This window comes from Abramis brama, assembly GCF_963993115.1.
Source record: "Abramis brama genome assembly, chromosome: 15".
Lineage (NCBI taxonomy): Eukaryota > Metazoa > Chordata > Actinopteri > Cypriniformes > Leuciscidae > Abramis > Abramis brama.
In genome coordinates this window covers 3626015-3640620 of record NC_139977.1, presented here as the reverse complement: position 1 = coordinate 3640620, position 14606 = coordinate 3626015, and the positions used below count along the sequence as shown (strand labels likewise).

Below are 14606 nucleotides of genomic sequence, written 5' to 3'. Positions count from 1 at the left end.
TAATTGCCTTTGTGGGTGGCAATTCAATTCAGACATTGAAATATTGCATAATTCAATATATTACTGCTTGCCTAGCAGGTAAACCTGCCTTTCTTTCTTGAAGTTTACATTCACAGAAACATGCAGACATTGCTTCCATGTTCTCTGATTTTTAGGGGAGCCTTTTCTGTGGTGCGAAGATGTGTGAAAGTTCTCTCAGGGCAAGAGTACGCTGCTAAGATCATCAACACAAAGAAGCTGTCGACTCGGGGTAGGTGCACAGATTAGTTCAAATGCATTAATACCCGCTCAAGGATCAGGTCTGTAAGCAATCAACAGAACATCAACAGTGGACTCGATTTACAGTTGATTTATTGCCAGTGTATAGATGATCTGTAGTCAGTCTAAAGACCCCATTTATAAAACTGGTGATTTTTTTTTTTTATTGACTCATTCTGTGTTATCTGGAACAGGAATTACTTAAAGCGATAGTTCACCCAAAAATTTTAATTCTGTCATTAATTACTCGCGCTCATGTCGTTCCAAACCTGTAAGGCTTTCTTTCATCTTCAGAACACAAATGAAGATATTTTTAATGAAATCTGATTTCTGTCCCTCCATTGACAGCTACAAAACTACCACTTTGATGCTTCAAAAAGTTCATAAAGAGATTATGAATTGGGGGGTTTAGTCCAAATTTTCTGAAGAGACACAATCGCTTTATTTGATGAACATATTTAATTTAGGCTTTTATTCACATAAATATTGATCAACTCACACAACAGTTATGGTAAACGGAAGCTTAAGCATGTTCGCTTGAAATGTGAGAACTAATGAGGTTAATTCTCATGTTACGCATCACGTTTGAGCTTCTGCAAGAACCAATGAGGTTCATTCTCGTGTTACGCAGCACGTTTGAGCTTCAGCAAGAACCAATGAGGTTCATTCTGGTGTTACGCAGCACGTTTGAGCTTCAGCAAGAACCAATGAGGTTCATTCTCGTGTCACGCAGCACGTTTGAGCTTCAGTAAGAACCAATGAGGTTCATTCTGGTGTTACGCAGCACGTTTGAGCTTCAGCAAGAACCAATGAGGTTCATTCTCGTGTTACGCAGCACGTTTGAGCTTCAGCAAGAACCAATGAGGTTCATTCTCGTGTTACGCAGCACGTTTGAGCTTCAGCAAGAACCAATGAGGTTCATTCTGGTGTTACGCAGCACGTTTGAGCTTCAGCAAGAACCAATGAGGTTCATTCTGGTGTTACGCAGCACGTTTGAGCTTCAGCAAGAACCAATGAGGTTCATTCTCGTGTTACGCAGCACGTTTGAGCTTCAGCAAGAACCAATGAGGTTCATTCTCGTGTTACGCAGCACGTTTGAGCTTCAGCAAGAACCAATGAGGTTCATTCTCGTGTTACGCTGCACGTTTGAGCTTCAGCAAGAACCAATGAGGTTCATTCTGGTGTTACGCAGCACGTTTGAGCTTCAGCAAGAACCAATGAGGTTCATTCTGGTGTTACGCAGCACGTTTGAGCTTCAGCAAGAACCAATGAGGTTCATTCTCGTGTTACGCTGCACGTTTGAGCTTCGGCAAGAACCAATGAGGTTCATTCTCGTGTTACGCAGCACGTTTGAGCTTCGGCAAGAACCAATGAGGTTCATTCTCGTGTTACGCTGCACGTTTGAGCTTCAGCAAGAACCAATGAGGTTCATTCTGGTGTTACGCAGCACGTTTGAGCTTCAGCAAGAACCAATGAAGTTCATTCTCGTGTTACGCAGCACGTTTGAGCTTCAGCAAGAACCAATGAGGTTCATTCTCGTGTTACGCTGCACGTTTGAGCTTCGGCAAGAACCAATGAGGTTCATTCTCGTGTTACGCAGCACGTTTGAGCTTCGGCAAGAACCAATGAGGTTCATTCTCGTGTTACGCAGCACGTTTGAGCTTCGGCAAGAACCAATGAGGTTCATTCTCGTGTTACGCAGCACGTTTGAGCTTCGGCAAGAACCAATGAGGTTCATTCTCGTGTTGCGCAGCACGTTTGAGCTTCGGCAAGAACCATTGAGGTTCATTCTCGTGTTACGCTGCACGTTTGAGCTTCGGCAAGAACCAATGAGGTTCATTCTCGTGTTACGCAGCACGTTTGAGCTTTGGCAAGAACCAATGAGGTTCATTCTCGTGTTACGCAGCACGTTTGAGCTTTGGCAAGAACCAATGAGGTTCATTCTCAGCGAGAACCAATGAGGTTAATTCTCGTGTTACGCAGCACGTTTGAGCTTCAGCGAGAACCAATGAGGTTAATTCTCGTGTTACGCAGCACGTTTGAGCTTCAGCGAGAACCAATGAGGTTAATTCTCGTGTTATGCAGCACGTTTGAGCTTCAGCGAGAACCAATGAGGTTAATTCTCGTGTTACGCAGCACGTTTGAGCTTCAGCGAGAACCAATGAGGTTCATTCTCGTGTTACGCAGCACGTTTGAGCTTCAGCGAGAACCAATGAGGTTCATTCTCGTGTTACGCAGCACGTTTGAGCTTCAGCGAGAACCAATGAGGTTCGTTCTCGTGTTACGCAGCACGTTTGAGCTTCAGCGAGAACCAATGAGGTTCATTCTCGTGTTACGCAGCACGTTTGAGCTTCAGCGAGAACCAATGAGGTTCATCCTCGTGTTACGCAGCACGTTTGAGCTTCAGCGAGAACCAATGAGGTTCATTCTCGTGTTACGCAGAACGCTTGAGCTTTGGCAAGAACCAATGAGGTTCATTCTCGTGTCACGCAGCACGTTTGAGCTTCGGCAAGAACCAATGAGGTTCATCCTCGTGTTACGCAGCACGTTTGAGCTTCAGCGAGAACCAATGAGGTTCATTCTCGTGTTACGCAGAACGCTTGAGCTTTGGCAAGAACCAGTGAGGTTCATTCTCATGTTACGCAGCACGTTTGAGCTTCGGCAAGAACCAATGAGGTTCATTCTGGTGTTACGCAGCACGTTTGAGCTTTGTTTTTCATTTGTTTTCCGAAGATGAACGAAAGTCTTATGAGTTTGGAACGACACGAGGGTGAGTAATTACAATGACAGAATTTTCATTTTTGGGTGAGCTATCCCTTTAAAGGAAGGATTTGACATGCAGTCATTATTAAGCATATAAAGGTCAAAAACATGTAATAAACTGTTACTTTCAAAGACCAAACGCTGGTTGCATAAAATGATAAGACTAGGCTTACAAGTAAGTCATCAATTTTTTTTCTTTAAGACTGTTTATAACTTTTTTATGTCAGTTACATAAAAATGTAGATTGGTCTAATTTGATACAGAAAAAGAAAGACTGATTACCTCTAACTAACTGCTAGTTGGTCATACTAGTTCTTAACATAATGGATGGTTATGCAACTGGCCCCAAGTCAGATCTTTTTTTTTACCTCATAACAATCATTCACTTTCATTTACATTTATTGGCAGGGAGTTTCCTACACAATAAAATTCCATGTATTGAGTTGTATGACGTATGAATGCTGTGTTAATGTCAAGTGCAAAGACAAATTCAGTATTAAACCCCAAAGTGCTCAAATGCAGATGTGGTGCCTTTAATAACATGTGACATCTTAGTTCAAATAAGTAGGAACTGTCAAGTATAAGCCCTGAACTTTCTACTTTTTCAACAATTTAATCAAGGTGGATGTTTAACTGTTCCTTTCTTATTGTGATAGAGAAATAAGCTTTTCGAACTGAACCGGAGGGTTCGTGTGAAAAAACAGACAACTAGATGTCTAAATTATTAGAGTAGGACTGAAGATCTTGGAGTAGCCTAGGTACTATATATGCATGTGTCATTTTTAAAGACATTTCTGTACAAATGGTGATTGTTGTATGATTGTCATAGCTGTAAAAGAAAGGCTTTTTTTCTCCCTGGAAGCTGATATTGTAAAAGCTGAAAGTCAAGTAGAGCAGTAGGAGGCAGTGATATACCCTGAAGGCAGCCGCACACCTCCTACACCATGTTGCCAAGCACACATCATATTATATGCTTCAAATAGTAGCTACTGTACTTGCATTGTTGTTTTAATGGGTTTTTAAACAATAGAGTGTGCATGAGATCCATTATTGCTTCTAACAGCTTCTCCATCAGTCTTCAATAGCCAACAATTTCAAGCACATCATATGTGTTTTTTTATTACTTTACAATAGTAATACATATTCTGTGAAGGTATATTCTATTTTGGACCTGTTTCTGTGCATGTAAAAACAGAGTATATTTGGATGAGAAAATTATGTGAAAATCTCCTGAAGAGGGAAAAAAAATCATTCTGTTTTTTTTCCTGTTCAGAACATGGCAGTGGTAGCAACAAATACTGGCATCCTTGCACTCAAAAAAATAATTGCATAATATCTTCCAGAATTAAAACATAATTTGGTATCCGAATATGTATGCATGCAGTTGAACAAAACAAAATTACCTAATTCCACAGAGAAATCCTAAAATGACCTCGAAAATATTAATGATGCCTTCTAGAGCAAAGATATTCTTATTTACTTTGGAATTGAACTTTCTTTTGGTGAGTTGAAAGAATCATGAATTCAGCCAGTTTGAATAGAGAAAATGTTTATGTTATTGTTTGTACTGCAATGGGCATGAACAACAGAAAGAAAACCAGAGAACTATCTGAGGTCGTACGCAAGATTAAGATGGACAATCTCAAGGCTCCAAGAGCATCTCCTGAGACCTTGCTTTTCCTGTTTCCACGTACTTAATGTTAGCAAGAAGGCACTGTAGCTGACCGCACCGGACGAGGCCACAAGAGGAAACTTGATAGAAGATTGCAGTGAAGAATCAGTGGTGGAGAAAGCACTTTAGCCCGCTGTTTTTTGCACCGGCACACAGCTTGCACCATCACTCAAAGAAAGAGAGTTACGTGGTAATGGAAAACCCAGGAGAACCCCACTGACTGGCATAAGAAAGCCAGACTGAAATTTGCCAGAACACACCTGAATGCACCAAAATATCTACCCACGTAAGAGGGGACGTTCTCGCAACCTTGCAAAACATTCCCTAAAAGTTCTCTAAAGGTGATGAGAATCTCAAACCTTTACAGAACAATAGGGACGTTCCTACCTCTTTTGGTTATGAAAGTGCTGCAGTTCAAGGTTCCTTATATGATTTTATGGGGATGCTCCATTTTGGTTATTTTATGGTCACATAAGAACGTTACAAAGAGGACATTTGGGACGTTAACAGAACGTTCCTACGTGGTCCTCTTTTGGTAATATAATAACATTCCCGATATGTCTTTATTGGGACGTTCCATACACTAGTATGTATCGCCATGTATATCGGCTACAATGCTCTAAGTAAAAAGTGTTAGTCTGGAGCCCTGAGCTTAGATAAACACGGAAGCGCCTAAAAGCAGCTGCCTATTAGTTGGTACTGAATATATCCAGTACTCGGTACTATTGTTCCTACTGAAATGCTGGTATCGTCACATTTAAAAAAAAAATCAGTAGTGACTTGGTACCAAAGTACCTTTACTTTTGACAACCCTAGTCGAGACCTAGAGGGAACGTCCTATAGTAATGGTCCCCTAAACATTCCCAGAACGTCCTGAATATTCCCTGAAGGTCCGCCAAATAACGTTCCCTAAACGTTTAAAGAACTCCACATCATGACCGTCTCGGAACATTCTGGGTGGGAACGCAACCATGCGACGTCCTTGATACCAGCGGGCACATTCTGAGAACTTTCTGGGAACATTACATTTCCAAATAAAATGTGGTCCCATAAATGTTCGGTAAACATCCTGAATGTTCCCCGAAGGCCCACCAAATAACGTCCCCCAATCCTTTAAACAACTCCACATCATGAACATCAGGGAACATTACTAGGCGACTTCCTTGACACCAGCGGGGATGTTTTGAGAACATAAAATTTCTAGCAGTTATGGAATAATGTCCTGATAGATGAGACCAAATTAGAGCTTTTGAGTCACAGAAAACAAAATAAAGCTTTCAAAGAAAAGAGAAGGTTCCTTACAGTCAAACATGGAGGTGGTTCACCAGTGTTTTGGGGATGCTCTGCTGCCTCTGGCACTGAGTGTCTTTGTGTGCATGGCATCATGAAATCCAGTGAAAAGGGTATTTTGGGGCACAATGTTGGACAGAGTGTCAGAAAGCTTGGTCTCCATTGAAAATCAAAGGTCTTTATGTAGGGCAAAATGCACCCAGGAATCACTCAAGACAAAATTCTGGACTGTTCGGCAATGAGTCTAGATCTAAATCACATTGAAAGCTTGTGGAGAGGTCTGGAAACAGAAGTTAAGGGAAGATGCCAATCTAATATGGGGGAGCTGGTGCAGTTTGCACAAGAGGAGTGGGCCAAAATTACAGTACAGTGGTGCAGAGAGCTTGATGATCATTTTAGAAAGTACTTAATTGCAGTTATTTTGACCAAAGGCTGTTCTACCAAATATTAAAGGGGTCTTGTTATGCTTTTTCACTTTTTCAACATTAGTTGGTGTGTAATGTTGCTGTTTGAGCATAAAAAGATCTGCAAGGTTTCCAAGTTCAAAGTCCACTCCAAAGGGAGATATTTTATTTAACAGAATACACTTTCCAAGAACTACAACGGCTCGTTTGGACTACAACGCATTTTTTACGGGCTTCGTGAAGTCATAATGTTACTCATTTAAATAATCCCCGCCCACTGACTATGCAAAAAAAGGGGACAAGGCCTGGTTGAGCTGCAATAGAGAAGACAGTGTCGTCGTTGTCAAAGAGACACGTTTTTTTCCACCCTGTTTCTAAAACTCATTTATTTCGACCTTGCTAAGGCTAACAAACTTATTAGTGTTGATATAGTGTTTACTGGAGCTTCTGTAAGCTCTCGCTTTTGTAAGACTGTTCACCGCACCTTAGGAAAATTAACCATGGTTTTGTGATTGATTACTGTTTGTATTACCATAGTTTTCCAACAAGTATCATGATTAAATGGTGTATAACGTATCTCAAATGTATAAGAAAATAAAAAAACAAAAAATAAAAAACAAGAAAAAAAAACATACCCTTCTGAAGTTTCCCATGAAATCCGTGCTTGCTTGAAATCCGTTCTGGACGATCCTCTTGTTTGTTAGCATTCTTAACTCTGAATCAGGCTTTAATTGGTTTGAATTTGACGCCATCCTTAATATTTACACCTGAGCAGATAAAAATCACGGTTATGGTAAGTGCCATGACATTTCCCGAACACCCGCTAAGCGCTGCCAATCACAACACACTGGGCCAGCCAACCAATCACAGCACATTTCAGAAGGAGGGGCTTCATCGAAACAGGAACTATACAGCATGTTCGAGACAGACTAGGAAGAGAGGAGCTGTAATAATGTAAAATATATAAAAAATAATGTGTTTTTTTAACAATCAAATATAAAAGCATATTCTAGTACACCCCAAAAACAAAATCAAGACTTCGTAAAAGGGCATAATAGGATCCCTTTAAGTCTAGGGGGACCAAAAATTTGGTCAGTTCTGTCTATTTTCTTATTTAAATCCATTAATTAAGTTCTGAATAAAAAACAAATATCCTGTAATATTGACAGTCAAATAAAGAATTGTGGAGACTAAATACTTTGTTAAATTGAAACTTAATTTTAGATAAAAAGTGCATGAATGCCAATGTTTTTGGTCTAATTTAGTGACATTACAGAGGCTTAAATCATAAATTTCACCTATAGATCTGACCAAGCTGTGTCAATAATAAGGCACACTTAAAATTGCCAACATTATGTTTTTGGTTGACTGAAAGGGGATATCATGGGAAAGCCAGGGCTGTGTTTCTCAAAAGCATCACAATCTAAGTTGATTGTAGAGACCATTGGTTCTAATCTACTTTTGAGAAACGAAGCCCTGGGCAGTTTCCGCAGTGGTTATTGAAGGTAAACTAATCTTCTAAGATGACTAGATCAGTAGTTAAGACGTAACTTTAACTCTCTCACAGACCCTATTAAACCAGTTACAGCACACATAACTCGTTCATACGCACTAGTAGTTGATTTATGACTTATGATGCATGATTCATTATTTATAAACCATCCCTGTCATTCATGGTGTTTGGAAGGATCTGTTCTCTCAGTCAATCAACTTTAAAATGAATTGAATTGAACATTTTGTTTTTGTTTTTGCAAAAGGTTTCTAACCAGGGCAGGTTTCTGTGCATAAGGTAACTCTGAATATTAAACAAAATGCTTTATATCTTTATATTCCATAATTTCTCTTGCTTTCATCTCTATTCTAGCCTATAGTCAGATTAATCTTGGCACTTGCATTATAGCCCGTCTCATGTTACTGCCCCTTAACACGAATCACTTTGCTGTTAAGATGAATTACTTCACTTCCCTCATTTGTCAGGAACTTTCGATAGAAAGGTAAATAAATGTACTGTAAATGTAGCGAGAAGTATTCATGTGTCAGAGGAAAGGTGTAATCTACCTGACAGGTGTTCACAGGACCACACTTCAGGCGACAAATCAAACCCTTGTTCAAAAACATCTTATGTAAGGAATAATTGACTCCAGACAATTGAATTATTGAAAAATATTTAATACTCTGCTGCCACCTTGACATTTTTTTCAATAATTTAAAGGTATGGATTGCTTATTCTGCTTATATGTACTACGGTTACCACACCTCTCAAAAAAAGTGTTTAGCAGTCTTTAAAAAATCCACATTAAATTCAAAATAGTTAACATGTTTGGCAGAGCTAATGACTGTCATTTTGAAAGATGTCTAGCTGGATGAGAACAATATATGTACCAAGTTTGGGGACTGTAAGTGAAACTGGCTAGACCATTTGAGTCACAAGACGGCGCTTGAGTCACAACTCCCCCACTTCCCGCCACACTCATTTCTTAACTTTTTCTGTGATGTGTGTGACGAATTAGATTTAAAACAAATCAATAATCTTTTTATTCAAGACATCAAAAGTCCTTTTGCAGTTTAACATCAGCCGTGTCTCATATTTTTTCCGACCAAGTTTGACGTGATTCGGATAAATATTAAGTCTGTCGTAAATTAAATCCAAACTGGCCAACCTCCTGTTGGATAGAGTAGTGAATGTCAGTAGCCTGGATGCCAGCCGAACTTAGCCCCGCCCACAAAATTTTTAGGTCGGGAAGTTCGGTCTGGACTCGATCCGTTGAGGAGCTATTATGCCCGAACAAAAATTGTTCGGACCAATCAAATTGTCAGGGCGGGCTTTATACGATGATGGACAGATGAGCAACATTACGTAATCATCCACGTCACCAACGAGCGCTTGGGTTGAATTCGTTTACAACAAAGATGACTGCCGTTGGAGAATTGAGATTTCACGAGTTCACGCTTACAAATAAGTCAGATAGAATAAATGCATATTTGGTGTGCTGTCCGAGGAGAGGCTCCGGGCTCGGTATTCGGCCCGAACCCAAAGTACTCCCCCCGTATTCCTGGCTGTGGAAGAACAAGCCGAGAGTGAGTGGAGGGATGCTGAAAACTGTCAAGGAATGTTGAGTTGACATAGTGAATAAATATATGCTTCCTCTCATGGTGATAGTGTAGACCGTAGACGGTAATTGTTTGATGACAAGTTGATTGGATTGATTATTTGAACGTGCTCCTCTCGAATTTTGTTTATGAAACATCATGTGTAGATTCCGCCATCGCGTGTGTTATAGAAGATATCGACAGCGCATTCATTTTAAAAGAGGAACAGAGAACCGCGATCAAGGCATTTGTCGATCGGAAACATGAATGAAAAACATACGTCACTTACTCCGTTGCTCTGATTGGTTGTAGGTCACTCTATCCAATTGAGTGCAGAGGCATTTTCCTTCCTGGTTCGGTTGAAACACGCCCCATAATCACAGCCCAATGGAGCAGTATCAGACTCACATTCTGACTAGAATCTGAGTATGACGACGTCAGGCTAGAATGTCAGTGTAAAAGTGGAGGAAAAATACCCACAGTGCCATCATGGGCCTTTTTTTTATCTTGACCACATGAAACAAAGGAAGAACAACGATTTCAGTCATTTGAATATCCTTTTAAATAGCACTTCTGAGGCACGATCACCCATGTGTTTCTAATGTTAAACAAATCAGTGTTTCTCATTCTGTAATATCCTATATGTCATGTTCAAGAGCCATAGTGTCACAATCTCACTCATTTTGGACTTTGTTTCTGTTTGCACTTTTCCCCTGTTGAGTTTGTTGTCATGGTTGTTAATTTGATTTCGTCATTCAGTTCAGGTGTGTGTCATTAATTATCCTCGTTTGCATGTATACTTAAGTTCCTCTGTTTCTGTTTATTGCTGTCGGGTCTCGTTTATATTAGATGTGTTGTGTGCTGTTCTCTTTATGTGGATTATTGCTTGTGGATTTATTAAATAGTGCCTTTTGCATTCATTATAGTGTTTGCGTGCAATCTACTAGGGATGGGCTAATTAAGCCTCATGAAGCACTGAGGCTTTCCCCTGATTGTTCCGGGAAAAGATTCGAAGCATCAAGAGTGTCGAAAGCCTTACTCTTACTGGAAAGGTCACTCAGGGCAAGAGAGAGAAAAACAATCAGAAATACACACACACACACACACACACAAAAAAACGATATATCGGCTACTAATAAAACAGGCAGTTATCCCCTACCTACCATTAATACTAATAAATATTCTAATCTTCAAACATCTATATAGATCTTAATCTTCAAACAGAAACCTACAGAGGGTACGTATGCAATTAAATCTGGAAGAGCAGCCAAGATATTAGTGACTCCCCCGCAGCCTCAGATGTGCAGTGCCTACTTGTATGATGCTGTGATACTGTTCAAGCTCAACTATAAAAAATGCATTGCTATCCCTAATTGGGGAAAAACTGAACTGCATTTATAAATACTTACAGTTCGTTTTTGAGTCGCCCCCAGTTCTTGCATAGGTTGACCAATCGCAGGCCAAGGAATTGCAGTCCATGGACTGAAAGAAACCCCCACCTGCTGAAGATTTCATCCTTAAAGATGAGACAAATTCACAGTGTTTCTGTTTCACAATGGGAAATGCACGATCCACTTTGTGAAACAGTCGGCCATAACTAAAGAAAGTACTACCATTGTTGCTTTTCGAAAAGTGGCCCATCAGGTCAACCCCAAGCATATATCCTGGCTCTTTCACTTCTGTCGAAGAAATCCTTGGGGATTTATATTTGGGGGTTTATACTACTTCCATTTAGAACACGTTTCCAAACATTGTTACGAACAGGGCTTGACAAACTTGTTGAGAAACTCGTTCGTCTTAGCCATTTACCAACTTCGGGCAGACAACACTGAAATGTTCACATTTCTCAATTAATTCCTCTGTCTCCCTAGCAGAGACAAAACTAGGAAGTTCTAGGTTAATGGGGGTCTAATATTGGAAGCGACTGGCATATTTGAAGGTGTCATTCTCTGAAGAGGTTGCTACAAATGGAAAATGGATCACTGGGGTGCTGGTTTTCCTGAGATGAGCCACTTCCTATTTCCATTGCTCACTCCTTCTTTGTAGATGATGTTTCACAACTCCTTGCTCTAATTTGGCCAGTGATTCATGCATAAATGTTCAGAGTATATATATTCAAATTGCTGACTCATTGTTGCGAGAAGGTCCGCAGTTTGAATCCCAGGTGAGCCAGGTGTGTGTGAGTGTGTGTGTTATTCCTGTGATGGACTGGCCATCCGTCCAGGTTGTTTCCCTGCCTATACGGCCTGAAATACTGGGATAGGCTCCAGCATCCTCACAACCCTACATAGAAAAAGCGGTTTGGAGAATGAATGGATGGACTTAAAATCCCCCTGTAGTCAATAATTTTATCCCTTAAAACTCATCTTTGAAAAAAAATCTTCATGCCTTAAACCAGCTTGAATGTAACTCGGCACCCTTGCCTCATTTAGTATACGCGGTTATATGAATATGCAAATGAGCCCCGCCTCCACTCACTCACTCAGCTCAGAGATCCACTGGTTGACTATCACACGTTGATCTGATTGGTTACAAGGTCATTTGTGACGTCAGAAACACCAGCGATTTCAAAGCGTGTTTTTGAGACTGTCTTTGGTTCACTGCAGTTTTAAGGAGAAAATATCGACTTATGAATTTACACATGGTTTGTCTTAAAGCATATTAAAAACACCACATAGACATATAAACAACATTAAAAACTGGATTTTCACCACAGGAGGACACCGTATTGTAATGGTCTGATGAGACTACACGATATGTGTCAATCAAGCTTTAAAGATTTTTGTAGCTGTAGGTTATTCTGTAATTTACATGCATATGTTTATAACTTTCTGTCTGATCAATGATATAGGATCAGTAAAATTGTAAATGTTGCATTTAACTAATCATACAATGTTGTGATGGTATAGATAGATTGCTGCTTTATATTAAGATCTACTTAGCTAGGTCAATATATAGCAAATGTCCCACATCATTGTTATTGACATATAGTAAAAAAATAAGAAGAAAAATGTGGGGGTGTAAAAAGCAACAGTTTCAAAAATCTTTTAGAAAAAACAATAAAAAAAAAAAAACATTTCCATTCCATCATCATGAATATAACAAACACAAGATCTGTAGTAGAAGCCCAGTGAACTAAACCATAAGGGCAGAATTTTTGGCACTGTTAAAAAACTATTATCAGGATTTACTAAAGACACACAGTGAAAAATTAGTGCGGCTAATTATTGCATATGCATTTGTTGAAGTTTCCTTTCAGACACAAAATGTATGTGAGGAGAGTATTTAAATGAAACACACAAGGTGATGTACTAAGGTTTGCGCTTGTCAATTTGGTGGTATTTGCACCGTTATTTAACGCCCATAAAAGCATGTCTTAAACCAGACGCTAATTTGCGCTGCTCTTGATAGATTGTATTGGTCATTATGGAAATGATCCGACTGCGTTTGTGTTCTTGAATTGGCGCGTCTTCAGTAGATCACACGCAGAACTTTCCACTCCCATCGGCGCTTTTATGGGATTATAGTGCTTTCACGCAATAAAAACTAAAAATGTTATATGCATTTTGGCCGTTCGTTTACACGACAACAGTGTTTTGGGTGCCTGAAAACGCAAACTTTAGAAAACGGTCTCCGTGTAAACAACAAAAACAGGAATCTCTGACGTCATGCACATGCGTATTACGTGTTCAGTCTATAGTGTTTCATCGCCATCTACTGGCCTGGCAGCAGAATACAGCGTTTTTTGCGGATCCGTGTGAATGGGGACCGTTTTGACAATGGTGTTGTCTGTACGCGGAAAACTCAAAGGAAAAACTTCTCCATTTTAAGCATATCGTTGTCGTGTAAACGTATCCTTAGTCTGCCCTAAATACTTCCCCTTCTCTGTATAGTCAAAGTAACCAGCTGTCCACATTCCACACTATTAGTAGTGTAACTGAGAACTGGGGAAACCAAGAGGGAAAAATGAGCTTCCCAGCCAGAAAACCCTGACACTGATTGTGTTGTGCCGAGTCGTTGACAGTAAATGATACCCAATTCTATTTGTGACATACTAAACGCTTGCTCTACTTTCAACAACATGACAAATGGATGAGGAAACACTTATCATAAAATGACCTTATTGGAATGAACATTCACTTCGACACATCCAACATTTTCCTTGCCCCAGTCACTTTTTACTTGCTTGCATGATCTTATCATCAGTGGGTTCATGGGAATGCATCTCAGGCCACAGGCAGGGAATACCCCAGACAGATGGCCAGTCCGTCACAGCTCTCTCTCTCTCTCACCCACACACACACACACACATTAGCACAATTTAGTTTCTCCCCTTCACCAATGCTGCATGTCTTTGAGGAAACTCCTGGCTCAGTCAGGACTTGGGTTTTCCTGCTGTGAGGAAACATTGCTGTCCACCGAGCCACCATGATTTATTCACCATGAAGAGTTTTACCATGCTTTTTCCAAAGCATGTTTTCAAGAAAAGTCTAAACACAAGTCTTGGTGGCTTTAATGTATTCTCAAGTACAGATTACTTTGGAAGACTCTGTTTCAAGCACATTTTGCTAAATTTTTGTGTGTGTAAAGTAATGCTTATAAAATGCTTATTTTAAAACTAATACTTTATTATATTATATATATTTAGTAATGTTTACTATAAGTATTTGGTAACACTTTACAAAAAGGTTCAATTTGTGAACAAAACCCTCATAGATCATTTATTAATCTTAGTTATTACACATCATTATACAAATCAAAAGTTGTATCTGTTAATATTATTTAATGGACCTGAGCTAACAGTTTTTATTGATACTACATTAACAAAGATTTAATAAATACTGTAAAAAAAAAAGTATTGCTCATTGTTACTTAATATTAGTTAATGCTTTAACAAACATTGACTAATAGAACATCTTTATAAAGTGTTACCAAGTATTGTATTATAACAAATATTAATACTGATAAAATATCTGAACATGAGCCAATAATATTGACAGACATTTTACATAAATATATTTGTTCACACTTTAGAGTCCAATTCTCACTATTAACTATGACAGAATAAGGCATTAATATGTGTTTTATAAGTACTAATAAACAGCCAATATCCTAGTCATTTGCATGCT

At 39.4% G+C, this 14606-nt stretch overlaps 1 protein-coding gene across 3 annotated transcripts in view; it reads left to right on the top strand.

Annotated features, from left to right (window-relative positions):
* camk2a (calcium/calmodulin-dependent protein kinase II alpha) overlaps window positions 1–14606 on the top strand; it is a 77998-nt gene that overhangs the window by 24858 nt on the left and 38534 nt on the right. For all 3 annotated transcript variants that reach the window (XM_084137636.1, XM_084137637.1, XM_084137638.1), the window contains one exon: window positions 156–250. In XM_084137636.1, coding sequence (XP_083993762.1) covers window positions 156–250 — 95 coding nt within the window. The remainder of the gene's footprint in view (window positions 1–155; window positions 251–14606) is intronic.